We start from the raw sequence: 20956 nt of genomic DNA on the forward strand, positions 1-20956 counted from the left end.
ATGATATACTTAGCTTCTCTATATACTTTGTGTCTGAGGATATATTTTCAGTTCATATTTGCATTACGTGTCCTTTTTTTTCTGTAGGTGTTAGTTGATGCTCCGTGTTCAAATGATCGAAGTTGGTTGTTCTCTTCTGATTCTCAGAATGCAGCCTGTAGGATAAACCAAAGGAGGAATTTGCCTCTTCTACAGATAGAACTCTTAAGGTGAGGGCTATTAATATAAAAGCTTACTTCGGTTTCTAATATAATTTAAGTAGGCATGAGAAAACATGACACAGGGCAGCTCCCAAATGGAGGGTTTCCTGTGTAGGTGTCAATAACTAATCCTCCAAAGTCTGCACCCAGAAAATTCTCAACCTCTTCCCTTTCAGCTCTTGTATTATAATGTCACCTCTGCCCCCTCTATACCCCCAGCCCCTCAATGAAATCTAGTGTTGCTGTGCATTGTCTTTTAAAGGACACAAATGATTTTACTGTGGTTTAAAGCTGTTTGCTTATCAGGACCATCCTGAGCGTAGGATTCATCACCATATTCTTTCACCAGAATATGAGCAGCCCCCGTAAGAGTAGCTTTGGACCAGGACACATTTTTTTTTAGTAATGAACACATTGTTCTGGGTGAGTAGGAAGTTGTAGTTTGTTGTTAGCACTTATCTCTCCTCTAAGAATTTTCCAGAAGTGCATGACCACGAGAGATACTTGGTTTCTTCAGAACAGAGCCATTTTGGGACATCCTATCCTGGTTTCAAAAGAAATTTTTACTTACACCCTAGTCCCAAGTAATTCCTACTGTTTAATGTGGAACAAAAATCCTTTGAACTATTTAAAATATAGTTAAGTGATAACTTATCACTCATTACTTCTTACATGTGGAATGATCTTACGTGTGGAATGAGAATGAGTGACAGTTTATATGCACTGCTGACAACATGCTTTACTTCCAACTTCTGATTGACTCACCACAGTGAACATATGCCATTACCAAAGTATTACAACCAGTACTAATACATGGTCTTGTTTTTGTACCAGATTATGTCTCAGCTCATTCTGGTGATTCCAGGTAGCACCAACCAGCGGGTTCTTAAACATTTTTCATCTGGCAGTTAGACTATTTGTTTGTATTCTTCCAAGGTCAGCCTTTCATTTACTGTAACCCTGAGATAGTTTGAGGATCCTATGCCACTTTTCCCTTCTACCTCTTGGGGTGTCACACTGATCCAGCTCTAAGTCTTTTTTTCTTACCTACACTGTCTTGATCTGGCTCTTTAGTTAATTATTCCTGTTACTTTGGGCTTTGCCATTGTGATGCCTTACACCAACAGACACTAAATCTTATGGTGGCTTATTAGCATTGTGACCTCTAATTTTTTTTTAAGCTGTAAGCAACCAGGCTTCCTGTGGATATCATTTTTCTTCCCTTCATGAAAACTATATATATAGAGAGAAATATGTTAAAAAAAAAAGCTAACTGCTGTTATTGTGTGAACATGTTCTGAAACTGGTTCCTTTTTGTTCTTAATATTTCTTGAAGTCTTTTCCTTGTAAACCTACTTTGTTCTCTTCACTCTCCACAGTAAGCCAAATCTGATCTGAAATGTAAATCTGATCATGTCATTCTCCTGTTTGAAGTCTGCAGTGGTTCCCCGTTACTGTTAAGATTTCAGATTCCTTAGTATGATATTCACATCTTCTTTGAATATGGTTCCTTATTCTGAGGCCAGTGCATTTCCTGTTTCTTATGCTTAAGAGTTCTTCTTCTAACTCATTCTCCCCGTTCTCTTGGCTATCTCTGCTGGTTCTTTGGGAATCAGCTCTGAGATCTCCTTATTGAAGCCGTACCTAACTCCCTAGGACTGGGATTGGTATTCCCCTCATGTCCTTACCTTCATTTAAAAATATATTGTTTGTCAGTTCCTCTGATGGACATCTACCTAGTACTTGTCTCTTTCTTCAACAAGACTGTAAGCCCCATGGGAGAAGGGATTGTCTTATTGTTTTTATTCCCAATATGCAATTTGGTGTCTGGCATGTAGAAGGGGGTTCAGTAAATAATTGTTTAAAAACACTAAGTTACAAGGGCTGAATGTTTAGAATTTACACATGTAATTAAATTTATAGCAAAGTTAATCTGACAAAAATAATGACATAATCATTCTTGTACTGCGTGATAATTAGGCATAAATGTAAAGCAATTCACATAATTTATTTAGATTAGTATTGCATTTACATAACCAAAGCATGGTTTTAGTTTCAGTTTAGTTTTTTCCTCCATTTAATACATATCCCTTAACATCGTATAGCATTTTGATCATCATCACAAAAATCATGTATCTGAGTAAACCTCACATCCACACCGTCTTGTGCCCTAACAAGTGAGGCTCTTCTTTAGTGTCTAACCCTCTCTCCCATCATCTTACTCCCCAAAAGAAATGGCTTTAGCATCACATCACTTTAGTAGCATATTAACAGGGTGAAAAATTGACATCTCAATCACAATGGGTGTAGGTTTTCATGTAATTATATGTGATTGGGAAAGACCTTCACACCAGCCTCCTCCCATTCTTTTCCTTGAGCAGCTACTCTGCATTCCCTGCCTCTGATGCCTGGTCTGTGTGAGAGGTTTAGGAGTCACTTGAGGCAGCTGAAACTCTGAGCCCCTTGGCTGTGTGATTATGATGATAAAGGGGAAAAAGCGTGATACACAAGCTATAGTCACAGATGGTGGTTCTAATTCCCTAACGTCTACAAATTTGGGGGTTAAAAAGATAAAGGAGGGCTTCCCTGGTGGCGCAGTGGTTGAGAGTCCGCCTGCCGATGCAGGGGACACGGGTTCGCGCCCCGATCCCGGAAGATCCCACGTGCCGCGGAGCGGCTGGGCCCGCGAGCCATGGCCGCGGAGCCTGTGTGTCCGGAGCCTGTGCTCCGCAACGGGAGAGGCCACAGCAGTGAGAGGCCCGCGTACAGCAAAAAAAAAAAAAAAAAGATAAAGGAAAAAGCGATAATGCCAGCCACAATCTCTTTTATCTCCTGCCCCTGACTCCAAAAAATGAAAAAAACAAAAAAAGACAATAGAGACTATAGTAATTTTCTCATCAGGTATAGCACTTTTACTATATCACATACAAAGAAATTTCCCTTATTTTCTTCCAAATCTTCCTCATATAGTTATTGCCTTGTCATCCTTTAATAAAAGGCAGTCCTTTTATTCCACAATAAGAAATAGGTTTTAAATGCAAGCATATGCAAGAGAATAAATACACTGATGTGTATGAGTTTTAGTCAAAAGTATAAAGGATTGATAGCAGATCCTTATTTGCATTTGCAAAGAACAATTAGAAAGCAAGCAAGCAAATATTGCCTAGCTTGATATTATAGACAGAAGATGGCACTCAGAAGGGAGAAGAGAAGTAAGAAGGATAGTTGAGTGGCAAATAAGGAAAGCTTTTTGTTTGTACTATTTTGTCGAAGACTCAATTTGTATGTTTCTGCATGTCTGCTGACAGATATGGTGCTCAAAGATATAAAATAGCTTCCATGGTTATTATCCATTCACTTTACCAGAAGTCACTCATATTTACATTAAATAGGCAACCTGCATAGTATTCAGAATTTTAGCTTCTGAAAAACCAATATTCTATTACCAAATATTCTACAGCCAAACATTAATCTTATACATGTTTTTATGAATGTGATACATAAGTGAAAATCAACACTTTAATAGAAGTTTCTCGATGTTAAACTTTTTAAAAGGAGTAATGTAGATATGTAATAGTTTTTTAGAAATTCTTTAAAAAAGGTAATGCATGTATATAATTATATATAACTGTGAAAATAGTAATCTGATTTTATTTTGGCATGAAAAGCCTATTGGAAGGCACACGATGACAGGAAATCCCAAACCATATGAGTTTATTGTACACTTATTGGGGACTCTTCAGTTTATCCATACAGAGATGGAAAAATTAGAATCTTCTATTAAATTTATACAACATGAACATATAAGTTATATACAACTCTCACATGCTTCACAAGATGAAAAAGTGGGACAAGGATATAAGGAATAATTAAGTGTAAGCCAGTTCTATTAATGAAGTGCCATTTGAAAGTACACCTTTATTATCTTTTCTCAAAATAATTTCTGAGACCAGTCATTTCTGTTACATACTATGTATGTGCACACTACATAATCAGATTCTCTTGCCTCATTTTTATTTAAATATATTAGGAAAAACAAAGTGGGATAATATGCTAAAAATGATATATACATAGTCTTTTTAGAAAGTGGCTAAGTTTGTGCAAGAGAAGTTTACATGATTTTTAGGTGAGAAAGCATGAACTGAAGAGTATGATTTATAACAAAAATATAAGTATTTTATTGCAGTAGTGTATCATGTCACCCATTTTCAAATCAATCACATTTAAAATACTGACCCTCTCTGGTTTTCTTTTCTCACTACTTGACAAGTAAAATCCAATTTGTGAACTCATTGAAAAAGGCAGCTTAGATTATTTGATAATGTTTTGAAAATTTGTAAAAATCATCCAGATAAGAGTCCTTAAAAAGTGTTACTCTTACAAGAGTTATGTTTTAAAAGAAACATTAAAAAATCAACAACATCTCTTCTGTCATGCTTTTGAGCTGAGGTATGGGATACTTTGTGCCTTTGGAGCATGGTCTTCATCATTCATCAACACAGTGACCAAAAAGTTTATATGTACGTATTGGAAAAGTAATCTTTGGACATAATGTTCTATCAGAATGGAAGATTTCCACCACTCTTTCAGCAATGTATATATTTTCTTTTTAAAGTTTAACTATTTCAGTTAACTTTGCATACTATCCCTCATATGCTTAGTCATATGTTTGGAATCCAGAAAACAAAAGCTAACCACTATTAATACTACTACTACTATTGCTACTACTACTAATTCTCTTTCACCTTCCCCTCTTCCTCCACCTTTTCTCCTCCTCCTCCTCTTCCTTCTTTTTTCTTTAAGTTAGGTGGCAGGAGTCAGATGTGCTGAGATTAAAAAGCTGTAATTTGTTTGGGCAAAGTACATGTTTCTTTTTATAAGAGTTGATAGATCAAAATATTCCACATTAAATGAAGTTGTAAAGGGTTGAGAAGACATCCATAGCTATAGTTTATAGCCATTATACTTTAAATCATAGAAATATGTTTCAAGGGTAGATTGACAGTGTAAAATACAGTGTTGAAAATAAGCTTTTATCAACATTTGTTAAATATCTACTTTGTGTCAGGAACTTTGTTAGGCACTGAAGATACTAAAGTATATATGAAGTGATTCTTATTCTCAAGGTCCTCAGGGCAATTATCATAAAATACGGTAAGAATTTGGTAATAGAAGGAATAGTTAGGGTGCAGAGGATGCAAAAGGAGGGACACCTAACTTTGCTCAGGTTAAAGATGGGGTGTGGGAATAAGAAGATATATTTTACAAAATAAGCAATAGATAAATATTTAAACTGAAGATATTTTTCTAATAATTTTTCCTAATCATGAAAGTAATCTAGTCTCATGAAGCATTTGGAATATATAAAGAAATATAAAGAAGAAAATAAGCCATCCGTTGAAAGAAGCTATTATTATTTGGACTTATTTCCTTTGAATATAGTATTTACAATAATGGAAATCATAGTGATAAATAATTTGATATATTTTTCCATTTAATTTATTAGGAACATTTTAATTATTAAATAGTCTCTGAAAACATACTTTTTAAATGGCTACATCATATTAAGTCACTTATTCATTCATTCATTTATTCAGGTAATTAAGAGTATCAAAGACTGCTCTTTCTAATGATGGCATCTCACTAATGCAAGAAATAGTTACAAAAACATATCCTAATGGGGATTAAAACATCAGCTTTTTTAATGATCCAGGCAAGAGCTTGATAACTCTTTGGGGAAGGAGTTAGCAGCTGGCCTGTGATCCATTTCTCTTTTGATTTCCAGGGAGACATTCCCACAGAAAGAAAGAAGGCAGGTGACCCAGTTAAACATGTTGACAACTGACCTCCTATTGGTAAATAGATTAATGAATTTTGCTAAGAGGAGAACACTTACTCGTGGCATACTTTCAGCAGAGTGTCCCTGGTTAGGATCGCCTGTGGTAAACACAGCCTAGAATCTGTAGATTTATGAGACATGTCTTCCTGGAGAATGGAGAATGTCTTCCAATATACCTCAGCTCCCTAAGGTATATTAGAGATGTGATATAACCTAAATGTTCCCCATTGTGTGAGGTGACCTGTCAACTTTGCTTATAGAAATCATCTGTTATTCTGAGCTAGAAAACATTCTGAGTTAGAAGCAACACTTCGGAAGCCACATTGGATGTTCCTGCTTCTTTTGTGCCAGTTGATTGCTTATATACTTGAAATTATTTTAGTAAAGCTAGATAGTAGGTAAGATCTCTGGTTCATGAGAATCTGATTTGACAGTCCAGTCCTTTGTGTAGGCTCATCCCTAAACCCCAGCCAGCCGTCTCTGATGAAACTAAATTGAGGAACATGATTTGGACCTGAGTACCAAGTGCAAGGCTCTTATTCCAGTCCCACATCTAAGTCTTGGAACTCAATCAACTCATCCAGCCAACTGTTAGAAAGTAATAGCTCTTCCCCTTTTAGACTCTGCATGGAAACATGATTAAGAGGATGAAGGGAAAGTATTAAGAATTTCTTAATGTGGGAAAATCCTGTATAAATAGAATAAAAATTCTTGGCTATAATCTTAAAAAAAAAAAAAAAGAAGAAGAAGAAGGGATAGGATCCAATGTGACAGAGCTCAGGCAGGTCCAAGAGAACAAAAGAGGTTGTGATGCTCACGAATAGTGAGTTTTTTCCATTTTGGCTCTATCCACTAGTAAAAATAATAATAATAAATGCCATTCATTGACTGCATTAGCTACTTCTTCTCTCCTTGTTTGAAGAGGCTCAAGTACATAGGCAGAGAGACTCTTGAATTGTTCACTCCAGCAAACTGCCTACCCGCTACCTTGTGGGTAGGGTAGGAGGAATCTCCTCCTTTATAGAAACTTGAAGCAAGGATGGTGATTGTTTTCCTTTAACCATTTATTCTTTCTGTAAGTATTTATTGAGTACCACCAGGCGCCAGTGGTAAACAGGGCAAATTCAAACCTTGTTTGACTTGGCTACAGTTATTGTTGTGAGTACTTAACTGTCCATCATTTCTGATTCAGTAGTCTCATGTCTTCTTTCAACATCCATGAAACTGGTGGGCTAACTAAAAAGCTTGCAAGCAAGATGAAATATCAGCCCCTTCACAGTTTCTGACATTATAGTACAAATACCTTCTCCCATATTGTGGCTTGCCCTTTTACTCTTTTTGGTGGTTTTTGTTTGTTTGTGTTTGTTTTTCACAAAGATAGGTTATTACTTTTTATGTAAGTTATTATACCTATATTTTTCTTTATGATTAATGCTGTCTTTGTGTCTTGTTTAAGAAGTCTGTCCTTTTTCTAGTACTCTGAGTGTGACCTCTGTCATAAATCAAATGTCCACATTAGCATGGGTCTGACTTCATTCTACTTAATTGCTTTATTGATCCTTGAGCCAGTGCTACATTAACTTAAATACCATAGTATTGGTTTGGGCAAAGAGTTCGTTCGGTTTTTTCTTAAGAAGGCTCTAGTGCTTAGTTGTCTTTAAGTTCATTCGAAACAATTTTTTTAGATTGTATTGTGACAGTTGTCATATCACAGTGCATTTAAAAATAACTTATAAAAATTGGTTAATTTTTTGTGTAGCCATTTTAATATTGAAGAAGAAAAACAACATTTTCAGCATATTATACTTTATTATTTCAAGAAAGGTAAAAACACAACTGAAATGCAAAAAAAAAGATTTGTGCAATGTATGGAGAAGGTGCTGTGACTGATCAAATGTATCAAAAGTGGTTTGTGAAGTTTCGTGCTGGAGATTTCTTGTTGGATGATGCTCCATGGTCTGGTAGACCAGTTGAAGTAGATAGTGATCAAATCGAGACATAATTGAGAACAATCACCATTATACCATGTGGGAGACAACCAACATACTCAAAATATCCAAATCAAGCATTGAAAAATCATTTATACCAGCTTGGTTATGTTAATCGCTTTGAGGTTTGGGTTCCATGTAAGTTAAGCGAAAAGAACCTTGACCGTATTTTCTCATGTGATTCTCTACTACTGAAACATAATGAAAACATTCCGTTTTTAAAACAAATTGTGATGGGCGATGAAAAGTGGATACTGTACAATGATGTGGAATGGAAGAGATTGTGGGGCTAGCAAAATGAACCACCACCAGCCACACCAAAGGCCAGTCTTCATCCAAAGAAGGTGATGTTGTGTATATGGTGGAATTGGAAGGGAGTCCTCTATTATGAGCTCCTTCCGGAAAGTGAGATGATTAATTCCAACAAGTGCTGCTCCCAATTAGGCCAACTGATAGCAGCACTTGATGAAAAGCATCTGGAATTAGTCAACAGAAAATGCATAATCTTCCATCAGCATAACGCAAGACTGCACGTTTCTTTGATGACCAGACAAAAACTGTTACAGCTTGACTGGGAAGTTCTGACTCGTCTGCCATATTCACCAGACATTGCACCTTTGGATCTCCATTTATTTAGGTCTTTACAAAATTCTCTTAATGGAAAAAATTTCAATTCCCTGGAAGACTGTAAAAGGTACCTGGAACAGTTCTTTGCCCAAAAAGATAAAAAGTTTGGGAAGGTGGAATTATGAAGTTGCCTGAAAAATGGCAGAAGGTAGTGGAACAAAATGGTGAATATGTTGTTCAATAAAGTTCTTGGTGAAAATGAAAGATGTGTCTTTTATTTTTACTTGAAAACCGAAGGAACTTTTTGGCCAACCCAATATTAGCATCATAATAAATAGGTACAAATCTTCCCTTGTTTTTTTTGTTTCATTCTGTTTTGTTAAGAGTATCTTGCCTATTTTTGACCCCTTTGCATTTCTATATATATTTTATTTATTTATTTACATATATCTATTTTTTTTTAGATTCTTTTCCCATATAGGCCATTACAGAGTATTGAGTAGACTTCCCTGTGCTATACAGCAGGTTCTTGTTAGTTATCTATTTTATATATAGTAGTGTGTATATGTCAATCCCAATCTCCCAATTTATCCCTCCCCACCTTATCCCCTAATAACCATAAATTTGTTTTCTACATCCGTGGCAGCTCTATTTCTGTTTTGTAAATAAATTCATTTGTACCCTTTTTTTTTTAGATTCCACATATGAGCGATATCATATATTTGTCTTTCTGTGTCTGACTTACTTTGTTCAGTATGACAACCTCTAGGTCCATACATGTTGCTGAAAATGGCATTATTTCATTGTTTTTTATGATTGAGTAATATTCCATTGTATATATGTATGACATCTTCTTTATCCATTCCTCTGATGATGGACATTTACATTGCTTCCATGTACTGGCTATTGTAAATGGTGCTGCAATGAACATTGGGGTGCGTGTATCTTTTCGAATTATGGTTTTCTCTGAGTATATGCCCAGGAGTGGGATTGCTGGGTCATATGGTAGTTCTATTTTTAGTTTTTTAAGGAACCTCCATACTATTCTCCATAGTGTCTGTGCCAATTTACATTCCCACCAACAGTGTAGGAGGGTTCCCTTTTCTTCACACCCTCTCCAGCATTTATTGTTTGTAGATTTTTTGATGATATGGCCATTCTGACTGGTGTGAGGTGATGCCTCATTATAGTTTTGATTTGCATTTCTCTAATAATTAGTGATGTTGAGCATGTTTTCATGTGCTTTTGGCCATTTGTATGTCTTCTTTGGAAAAATGTCTATTTAGATCTTCTGCCCATTTTTTGATTGGGTTATTTGTTTTTTTGACATTGAGGTGCATGAGCTGTTTGTATATTTTGGAGATTAATCCTTTTTTTGGTTGCTTCAGTTGCAAATATTTTCTCCATTCTGAGGGTTGTCTTTTTGTTTTATGGTTTCATTTGCCGTGCAAAATCTTTTAAGTTTAATTAGATCCTATTTGTTTATTTTTATTTTCATTACTCTAGGAGGTGGATCAAAAAAGATCTTGCTGTGATTTATGTCAAAGAGTGTTCTGCCTATGTTTTCCTCTAAGAGTTTTATAGTGTCTGGCCTTACATTTAGGTCTTTAATCCATTTTGAGTTTATTTTTGTGTATTGTGTTAGGGGGTGTTCTAATTTCATTCTTTTACATGTAGCTGTCCAGTTTTCCCAGCACGACTTATTGAAGAGACTGTCTTTTCTCCATTGTATATTCTTGCCTTCTTTGTCATAGATTAGGTGACCATAGGTGTGTGGGTTTATCTCTGGGCTTTCTATCCTGTTCCATTGATCTATATTTCTGTTTTTGTGCCAGTACCATACTGTTTTGATTACTGTAGCTTTGTAATATAGTCTGAGAAGTCAGGGAGCCTGATTCATCCAGCTCCATTCTTCTTTCTCAAGATTGCTTTGGCTGTTCGGGGTCTTTTTTGTTTCCATACAGATTCCATATATATTTTAGAATCAGCTTGTCAGGTTTCCTGAAAAACTTGTTGAAATTTTGATTGGAATTACATTAAGCCTATCAATTTGGAGAGTTTAGACATTTTCCATGATTTCATGATATTGGTAAATTTATTAAGTCTAAAAATTTGTCTATAGATTCTTATGGATTTTCAACAAAACTTTCATAATTATGTAATATATAGAAATAGATATATGTAATTTTTCAAGAATCTGTATGGTAATATTTTGCTTAGGATTTTTCCATTTGTGTTCGTAAGTAAGACTGGCCTATCATTTTTCATTCTTGAAATATTATTAGAGTTTAGAATCAAGGTTATACTAGCCTCATAAAATGAATTGAGAAGTGGGTTCTCCTTTATATACTCTGGAATAGTTTATGTAACATTGCAATTATTATTTTTTTTCCTTATATGTATGATAGAACTGCAGTTGAAGCCATGTAGTCCTGGAGTTTTCTTTGTGGGATGAATTTTGACCATTGATATGGTTTCTTTAATGGTTACAAGACTCTTAAGTTTTCTCTTTCCATGAGTTTGGAGGGATTTTGTTTGTTTATTTGTGTTTTTAGTAATTTTCCCCTTTCATCAAAGTCTACAAACTTGTTGCCATAGAGTTGTGCATAGTATCTCCTTGTTATCTTTTTAATATTTGTAGGATTTATAATGTCTTCTTTTTATTTTTGTTAATCAATCTTTCCTGAGGTTTGTCAACTTTTTCTCAAGATACAGTATTCAAAACATTGTTCATATTTTTTATTGTAAGTTTGTTTTCTATTTCTAAACATATGGGGATTTTCTGGTTATCTTTCTTATTATGTTCTTATTTTTATTATGATCAGGAAACATATGCTGTATCAACCTTCTGAAATTTATTTTGACTTGCTTTATAGCCACATATTAGGTCAGTGTTTGTACATATTTTATGTTGCTTTGAGAAAAATGTGAATTTTATATTTCTTTATTAGTACAGTGTTCTATAAACGTTCATTCAGGTCATTTGTTATTCAAATCCTCTATGATATTACTTATAAAAACCTGGTTCTTCAGTTAATTATTGAATGAGGTGTGTATGATTTGGATTTGTACTTTTTTCCTTGTAGTTCTGTCGAGTTTCATTTTATATATTTAAGGCCATGTTATTAGTAGCATGCAAATTTTGTTTTGTTAGTGGTTTTCCTACTAACTTTAGAACTCTGAGGGGCCACCCTATTTTGGCTATTAAAAAGTGGGGCTTGGGCTTCCCTGGTGGCACAGTGGTTGAGAGTCCGCCTGCCGATGCAGGGGACACGGGTTCGTGCCCTGGTCCGGGAAGATCCCACATGCCGCAGAGTGGCTGGGCCCGTGAGCCATGGCCGCTGAGCTTGCGCGTCCGGAGCCTGTGCTCCACAACAGGAGAGGTCACAACAGTGAGAGACCCGTGAACCGCAAAAGAAAAAGTGGGGCTCTATTCTCCCTACTTAGTCTTGAGCTAGACAGTACTGCTTCTATTTGTTTTAATTGTCTGTGCTTTTGAATAATGTTTAAGTTGAATAGCTTATTCTTTAACTTAACATAACTGTTAAGTATATAGTGGGGAGCTGCGTGGGGAGCTGCTAAAGTATTTTTAGTAAAGGAGTGACATGATTACATTTATATTAGGATTTCTTAATTCCGTATAGAGGTTGGATACAAGGGTGCAAACAGAGAAGGGAAAGCTAATTAGGAAGTTGTTGAAATTTTCAAGGTGAGTAATGATTATCAGTGGATAAATGTTAGGACACTAAGGTGTTCAAAATAAAGTGATACTTAAGCATTTCATTAACTTATCACAGTTTATTCAGTTTGTAAAATATCATTGTTAACAAGAATTTAAATTATTTTTTCTTGATAACTTGAAAAGCCTCTAATGGATGTCAAACAAAATGAAACTGAGCAGATAAGTTTAATAGTAAGTATATAATAAGTATTTGAAAAATGGGAGCACATAAATTTTTCTATTTTAAAAATGTTGAACTTTTTTTTCAAGATTTCTAAATAGTGACTGGGAAGTATGCCAGAGGGTGACCTGGCTATTTTTAACTCAGGAGGAAGTGCTTCATTGTCATTTGAGTATTCCTAATTGTCACTTGGTGATCTATGTTATTTTCGCCTCCCCTGAATCTTCTTTCTGCTGGGAACAATAATTTTTACCATCCAAAGGATTTGACCTAAGGCTAAAAAGCAAGATTAAACCAGCCTATCCATCAGGAGTCCCTGTGACTCTTTTTTCTCCCGTCAGAAGGGTTTTCCTGTCACTTGGCCTCATTCTGACAGTTGCTACAGGTATCTGAACTTGCCACACTATTGACCTAAATGGAGTCACTAAAATGCCTTTAGTAAACTTTATGGGCTTTTAATTCTTTTATAACCTGGCCACTGCAGGAGTCAAATGATATCATTCTTTAGTAGGAGATAGCTATTATTTTCCTGCAAAGAATCATTTAGAGGACAGTGGTTTTCAAACTCTAGTCTGTAAGTATATAGGGGTTCTGTAGCATTGTTTTTGGAGCCATCCTGCGGGAAGAGGGAGCCATGACCAGGAGAGCCTCTTAGTTCACCACAGCAAATCCAAGTAGAGCCATGATATTTCCATCTGGTTAAACCTGTAGGATTTTATTTGAAGAAGTTTCTTGTTACTAAAAAAAATTATTAAAATAAAATAAAAGTCTGAAAAACTCTTTTAAACCAGTGATAAACAATCTCTATTCATTCATAAACACATCTGCCGTGGGCCAAAATCAAGTCAATTCTGCTGGTTTTGTTGAAAGCTTTTTAATTCTTTTTCTTTGTATGAGTGAAGAGACTATATCTGATAGTAGATCAAAGACCCTATCTTAAAGTTTGGCAGACCTAAAGGCATCTATTGTCACTCTTCTCTAATTTAAGTAATTCCTCACGTTCAGTCTTAGCAGAGAGCTTTTAATTCCTAACCCACCCTCCCATAGCATCTAAATGAGGTAATTAACTGTTGGGAAGATGTGCTAAACTTGTACATCTTGTACAAGTAGAAACTGATATATGTTAAAACTTGTCATTTATAATCCATTTCAGGAGTGTCTAGTGTCATTACTCTACTCTACCAGTATTACATAAAAAATATCTCTTCTTCAAGGTAAAAACTTGCTGCCAGTAGGGAGAAGATAATTATCAGCATAGTTTTGTTTCATAGCCTGACAAAGGACTAGCTACTGGATATGGTGTTTCTGAAAATAGCAAGCTTGGTCATGTTTCTTTATCTTGAATTTACAGAACTTCTTTGATAATAAACAGTTTGATATCTAGAAATTTGATTACTTACTGTGAGCATAGTGAAGATTACCCTCAAGGGTTGCAAAATTATACTTTTAAAACTGATGATAGCACTGGGTAACTATTCACCTAGAAATATCTGTGTTTTAGATGCTTAAAGTACCTGAAACTTAATTTTGCATCTGCATTTATTTGATAAATTGTACATGAACTTCAACTTTTCACCTTAATGTTTTCTTTGGTTGTAGAACATAATAGTGGTAGGGTTTTTTTTTATTTGATTTCTTGCCTAGGCTGCTGTTTGCCAGCAGAAGTAGTAAACTGATACAAACAGTGATATGATGAGAAACAGGCAGTGGGAAAATGAAAGAAATGGGAATTGCTGAAAAGGAACAAAAATAGAAAATTGGGGCCTCCCTGGTGGCGCAGTGGTTGAGAGTCCGCCTGCCGATGCAGGGGATACGGGTTCGTGCCCTGGTCCGGGAGGATCCCATATGCCGCGGAGCGGCTGGGCCCGTGAGCCATGGCCGCTGAGCCTGCGCATCCGGAGCCTGTGCTCCGCAACGGGAGAGGCCACAACAGTGAGAGGCCCGCATACCGCAAAAAAAAAAAAAAAAAAAAAAAAAAAAAAAAATAGAAAATTGGAAAGGAATGCTAGAAGCCAGCAATGAAACATGGGAGAAAATATATGAAATGGTAAGAAAAAGTAAATGAAACAGAACTCCCCAAAATGGTTAAAGGAAGAAAAGATATGAAATGTTGTGGAATTAAACTTTTAGGGTTGGGGGCAGACAAAAAGGAAACAACTTAGAGAAAAAAGCTTTATGGAGCTCATAACAGTTGGTTAAAGTTATAGTTTTACCATTTGTTAAATTTTGTAGTAATCAAAATATTTCTATTGGTACATCAAATTAGGCTAATATATATATATATATATATATATATATATATATATATTAACATCTTTATTGGAGTATAATTGCTTTACAATGGTGTGTTAGTTTCTGCTTTATAACAAAGTGAATCAGTTGTACATACACATATGTTCCCATATCTCTTCCCTCTTGCATCTCCCTTTCCTTCCTTTTAAATCAGACTTCCTGTCCTCCCCCCCCCCCACCCGCCGCCTCCTTTGTTAATTTCCCTTATGTTACTAGAAAGGCAGTGTCAGGGATAATACTTGTTTTTAAATATGTCTTAACTGCATTTTTGGTACCACATATCTCAATTTTAAAATAGTGACCATGGTTTCTATAGAGTCAAGTTAACTTACTAAAAGTTACCAAACTTTTCCACTCAATGAGAAATGAGAGCACAATTGCTAAGCAGTAACCTTCATTAACAGATTACTTTCTGTAGGAGTTTATTGTTGGCAAGAGGAAAAATCTTTTTTTTCTCATTTTTATAAATTACTTATTGGCAAAAGCTTTATTATTATTCTTTTTCCTAAATGAAGCCTCTGGCCTCTATTATTTCTATCTGTTCTATATTGTAAGAGTCGTAGGTTGCTTGAGCTGTTCCCTACTCAGAAATTTTTGAGTGTTAGTTGCAATTCAGTATATTCCTTTGTTTTACACTGAAAAGTTCTCTTGTTGACCCACCTCTTGATTAAGGTAACATTTATTCATTCACTTATTTTAAAAAATATATTTTGAGAAGATACTTTCCAGTTGTGCTATATATAAAAAATACAAAATGAATATAGCATAAACCCTGTTTTCAAGGAGCTGGAAATTTACTGCTTGGGAAAAACAGAAGAGGGAGGAATTCCATGGGGAATCAGTGAAGGTTTCAGAGACTAAGTGAGCTTTGAAGTGGGCCTGGAAAGATGAATAAAAGTTCTCCTGGTCAAAAGGAAACTGAAAAATAATTTATGTAAACATTAGAACTTACTAAGCATCTAGAGAGATGGGACAGAGAATCATCAGGGATCCAGGCCCTGTCTGTCTTCTACCTTATGGTCCAGAGTGACAATTCCAACTCCTACTGTTTAATCTGCATCGCAAGTAGTAAGAAAGAGCAAAAGAGCACACCTCACATTACTTCGACTCACTGGTTATGGGTCAGACTTAGACATATGACTACCTTTAGTGAAAGGCAGTTTAGGAAATTAGCCTTAGCTGTACCCAGTTAAAAATTCCATTACTATAGAAGGAAGTGAGAACAGATATTGAACAATTAGAAGTGTCTGTCACAAGCTGGAAATCCCTTGATCAGATAACACTGGAGTATGCAAAGAAAATTAATAAGAAAATCCTTTAGCAAGAGAACCAATTTGAAAGATTTCACAGTAATCAAGAAGTAGATGACAAAGGCCTTAACTGAGTGAATGGGAGAGGAATACAGATATGTGCTCAGATTTGCAAGATATTTTCAGTGGAGAATTAATAGGATTTGGTGGTTGATTGGCTCTGGAGTGGGAAGAAAAGGAAGGTGTCAAGGAAAACTGTAGAACTCTACTGCACGGATTTGAATCCTGGTTTGGACACTTACTGAGTGGCCTCATACAAGTTGCTTAACCCTCTTGCCTTAGTTACCTCATCTGCAAAGTGAGAATAATAACTTAATTGAAAGATTGAATGAGACAACATATGTAAAACATCTAACTTTAGGAAAAAAGATAAACCAAGGATAAAATTATAGGGAAGACTGATATTTAAGGGATAGGAAGAAGAGGAAAGGTAGATAAGGAGGCTAAAGGGGGCCTCAGAGAAGTAGGAGATGAACAAAGAAAGAGGAGTGTCCAGGAAGACAAAGTGAGAGAAAGTTTCTCGAAGTTGAGGATGAATGACAGAATCAAATAGTATGGTGAGATGAATGCAAACATAAACCTCTTAACTTAGGCTAGCTTTGTACTCATTTTATCAGTAAGCTTCTGAGGAAAACAGATATTTTAATATATCATTTAGAGTTGTGGAAACAAACTTTGGTGAAAGGAATTTACCAGATTATTTGGAATTTGGAATAGCTACAAATTATTCCAAATTATTTGAAATTTTAATGAAGGAGTAACTGCCTTTGAGTTTCTAACCATTGAGTCTAATTTCTTAAAATTCTTTAAAACTATGATTTTGATGTCAGTCTGAGATGAAGAGTTTCAAATTATGTCTCAGCATGAGGTATTTGCTTTCATTTACCTCATCATAAATTCAGTGCAATAGCACTTTAATAGGTAAAGGTTGCATGCTCTATAAAATGAGCAGGTAGCCAAGATTCTAAAGTCATAGCTTCAGACCTACTAATTCTTAGTTCCTTTTTATTAAAAGTGCCTAAAGGTCTATAGTTATTCTTTACCTTCAATGAGTGTTTGGGGCAGTTGGGATGATAAAATGTATGCATGTAGCATCCTCTTTCTTATTGCCCCAGATTCCATACTTATTCTAGCAATAGTAATAATTTGCTTCAGGGTATACAGCAGTGGTAAAGCTTGCAGTCCTTTTCCTGGTATTAGATTAAGGTGCATTAATTAGCTGTGTAACTTCAGGCAAGTCACTGAGTCTTTGTGACTCTCTATTTGATAAATTGGGTCAGACTATTTACCTTGTATACCTCATAAGGTTTTATTAAGACTCCATCTGTGAAATGCTCTTTAAGTTAAGCACCAAATAAACATAAGGTAGCGTTATTAATTAGGCTGATGACTTGTTCCTCACTTGGTTAACATAGGAATCAGCATCTCATTTGATTTTTGGACCAAATCCACATTCCCATGAATTCAGGAATATTCTATCCTAAAGAAAGAGTAAGAATTTCCTCATGGAGAAATATGTGTGTGCAATGTCCTCTGGAAGCATTTCACCTTTTTCAGTTTTGGATTTAGTTTTTGTCATTCAGGCAGTAAGATACAAAGACCACAAGTAGTTTTCATATATTTTTCACATTATTAATTAGATAACTTTTTTATGTAAGTTGCAAGTAACCTTATAAAGTAGCCTTTTAGAGAATTTCTGAAACATTACTTGAATATTAAATGGCTACAAGGGACCAATTGCAGGATTGATGCTCCTATGCTCGTTTTAAGTTTTAAAAATTACTATATTCTTACTTGGTTTTAAAAAATGTTTAATGCTAGAGTTTCTAAGATGAAGGGTACAAACTTGCTAATATTATGTCAGTGAAGGGATTTTTAAGTCTATTTCACTTGATTACTTCCCCATATTTACATCTGAAAGAATGGTTGATGTTGCCTTGATGCTTTAATGGTGACACAGAAGGGTCATGAAGAAAGATGAGGAATAAGTAGATTAATCACAGTAGTGTTTACCTGTAATCTGAATTTTTCAAGAATACAGACATCTGTGATTGTTTTACTTCTGCACCAGAAGTTGTGGTAGAGGCTGTGCCTGTAACTTCAAACATGTCACCGGAAGACATAAAAAGACGATGCTTGTCCCTTAATGGTAAGTCGTAAGGAATTCATGTAAGGGGAGAAAATCACTTTTCTTGCTTTGGTCAAAAGATGGCAGTATTGCTGTGCTGATTGTTTTCTTCCTCAGTTTGGGCTCAGTTTTTTTTAATGCAGAAAACACTTAAATTTAGTGATCTAATTAACAATGACCCTTCCAACAGAATGCCAAATTTCTAATCGAAGACCAGAAGAATAGACCAGAAAATGGAATTTATCTCTTTAAAATGTATTAGGGTTGCTTTAGTAGCTATTTGTAAAAATAGCATTCTCTAAGACTCAGATTTGCCGGAGGAAAAGAGGACACCCTGCATCATGTTTTCAATTTTGGTTAGGTTTGAAATACCCTCCCTTTGGAACTTTGATGACTGTCAGGGTTCCAAGATGTTTTTGAGGGTTTTTTTTGTTTGTTTTTAGTTTTTAAAGGTCATTGAACTTCTTTTTTCATTAAGGCAATACTTATTTTTCTTCAAGGTGTTAAAATCAGGTAATTGTTTTTCTTTTTTTTCCTTGGTCATTATACTTTATTTGTTGGTAGCTGGAAGACTGTGTGAACTAGTCTGGAAATGTAAAGGTGGTTTCCCTTTTTTTGCTGGGAAAACAACATGTTCTCACCTTGTTTCTAAGCCAGTATTATAAATGGCTCTTGGGGCTTGATTCTCTGTTTTTCTCTAAGATCTTTAAAGGATAGAGAAATTCAATGAAAAGCACTGAAAAAAATGACAAAATGAACTTCTGAAAAAAGTTTCATTATTGATTGTATAAAGTGTTCTTTAAAAAATACAGACATACAAAACACTTTTGGGAGGGGGTAATGGGGAAGAACCCTTAGTGTATTGAAAGAATGCAAAACAGTCCAGCTGTTTTTCTTACTTTATATTAGAATAAGAAAATACTGATGGATTCTGCTCAGAATTCTGCTTTTTTTTAAGGTGATATAGTATGTATTTGTTATATCACATCACCCACTTCCCTCAGTAGGATCTGGGGCAGCACCCTGTAATCAAACTTTAATATGTTTTCAGCAAAACGTTCGAGTAGTTTTACCACGTGGGCTCAGTCTTGACCATAAATAGCCTTACATCAATTTGGGTCAAATGTTGAGGCCAGATGAATCTGACACAAACTTAAGAAAAAAGCTGTAGTTTGCAGAGCTTTTTGGATTTCACGATGGCGTGTAAAAGATAGTACATCTAAAGCGCCATTCAGGTCTACTCTGTGAACCGCCAAAAATCAATTAAGGTTTTCTATTTGTAAATGGGGAAAATTTAATTTAACGTTATATTCTGTTTAATGTTTTCTTTTTTAGAATATGTTTTGTTTTGAGCTGCTTCATTAACTAGGTGGTTTAAGTGCAAAATGCATTTCAGCCTATTCCATAATACTGAAAGACAAAGATGTGGAAAAATTTGTACAGCTAGTATCTGCTGTAAAGCAACAGGGTATCTGGTGTACATTCTGTGGCAAGAAGGCCATCATTCTTTTCCTGTTAGGGGTGCTGTGGTAAAAGCATTTCCCACTCTTATTTTATCCTATACTGTTAATCAAGATCAGCTTTACTTCCTGCAGTGCTATTGTGAGATAGAATCTTATTTCATACTTCAAGTAGGGTTAAGCCTGATGAGCTCTTAGGTGGGAGGCTTCTGAGGCGAATATATGTGTTTCAGGGAAATGTTAGGGGGATTGTATTATGTGGCAACTCTGCTTCCTTTAGAAGTACTTCCCCAGCTCTGCATTATAGCTGGACATTGTGTGTTGAATAATATATAAAACCCAAGATAATGTCTACTAGTTCCCATTTCAGTTTAAAGTATTAGGTTAGCCTTCCACCTAATCTGATAAAAACAATACTTTTCTTCATCTACTGTAGTTAGTCATAACATTTTTTTCTGCCTTCTACTGATGAGTATGATTAGAAATCGCTGCTGACCATCTCTCTACCATCAGTTATAATTCAGTAGTAAAGGATGCCCATCTTAATTCAACTTGTAATTTCATGCAATATAGTTAGTGTTATAACACAAGTGAAAAATATCCCATTATTCAGGATCTTGTTAAGCTGTGAAACATGTAATCCTTGAGAAGCCAAGGTACACAGCTCATTTGAAAAAGGTTAGCAGAGGATACCATTATGCCAGAATGGATGTTGCTTAGTTAGTTGTTTAGTTTTACCTCCTCTTATTAAAAAAAAAAAAAAAAACACTACATGGCACAGAAATTTACACAAGCATAGAGCAACCTTTTGCCTTCTACCAGATCCAAGATCCAGCACTTTTTATTTTCCTTCTCTAATCCTGACTTATGTTTTTATATGGTCATTAATTACCACAACTTTGCCAGTTTATTAGTATTATTCAAGTCTAACTTTTAAATGTTCTTCCCCCTCCAGAATTTAAAATTTCTTACTTGGCTTGTTAAGACCTACTAAACAGTATATTTCTTCTGTTCTAATTGTCATAATTTCTCTCCTGAAGTAACACAACCTTTCTCACACCCTACTGTCTACTGTCCTTTAAAAAAGGACAATTTTTAAAAAGCCTTTTAAAAATCCTTCTTTTCATGACTTGGATGAAACCTATCCAAATTAATTAATTAATATAATAATTACTTGGTTCTTATGGGCTATTTCAAAATATATATAACTGGTTATGGAAGCAAATGATTTATCCTAGACACTATGGAATAAAATAATTCTCAGTATAGA

At 35.2% G+C, this 20956-nt stretch overlaps 1 protein-coding gene across 1 annotated transcript in view; it reads left to right on the top strand.

Moving 5' to 3' along the window:
- Positions 1-20956, top strand: part of NSUN3 (NOP2/Sun RNA methyltransferase 3) — a 52827-nt gene that overhangs the window by 18818 nt on the left and 13053 nt on the right. The window contains exon 5 of the mRNA XM_081234997.1: positions 88-209. Coding sequence (XP_081091123.1) covers positions 88-209 — 122 coding nt within the window. The remainder of the gene's footprint in view (positions 1-87; positions 210-20956) is intronic.

This window comes from Mesoplodon bidens, assembly GCF_964165515.1.
Source record: "Mesoplodon bidens genome assembly, chromosome: 5".
NCBI lineage: Eukaryota > Metazoa > Chordata > Mammalia > Artiodactyla > Ziphiidae > Mesoplodon > Mesoplodon bidens.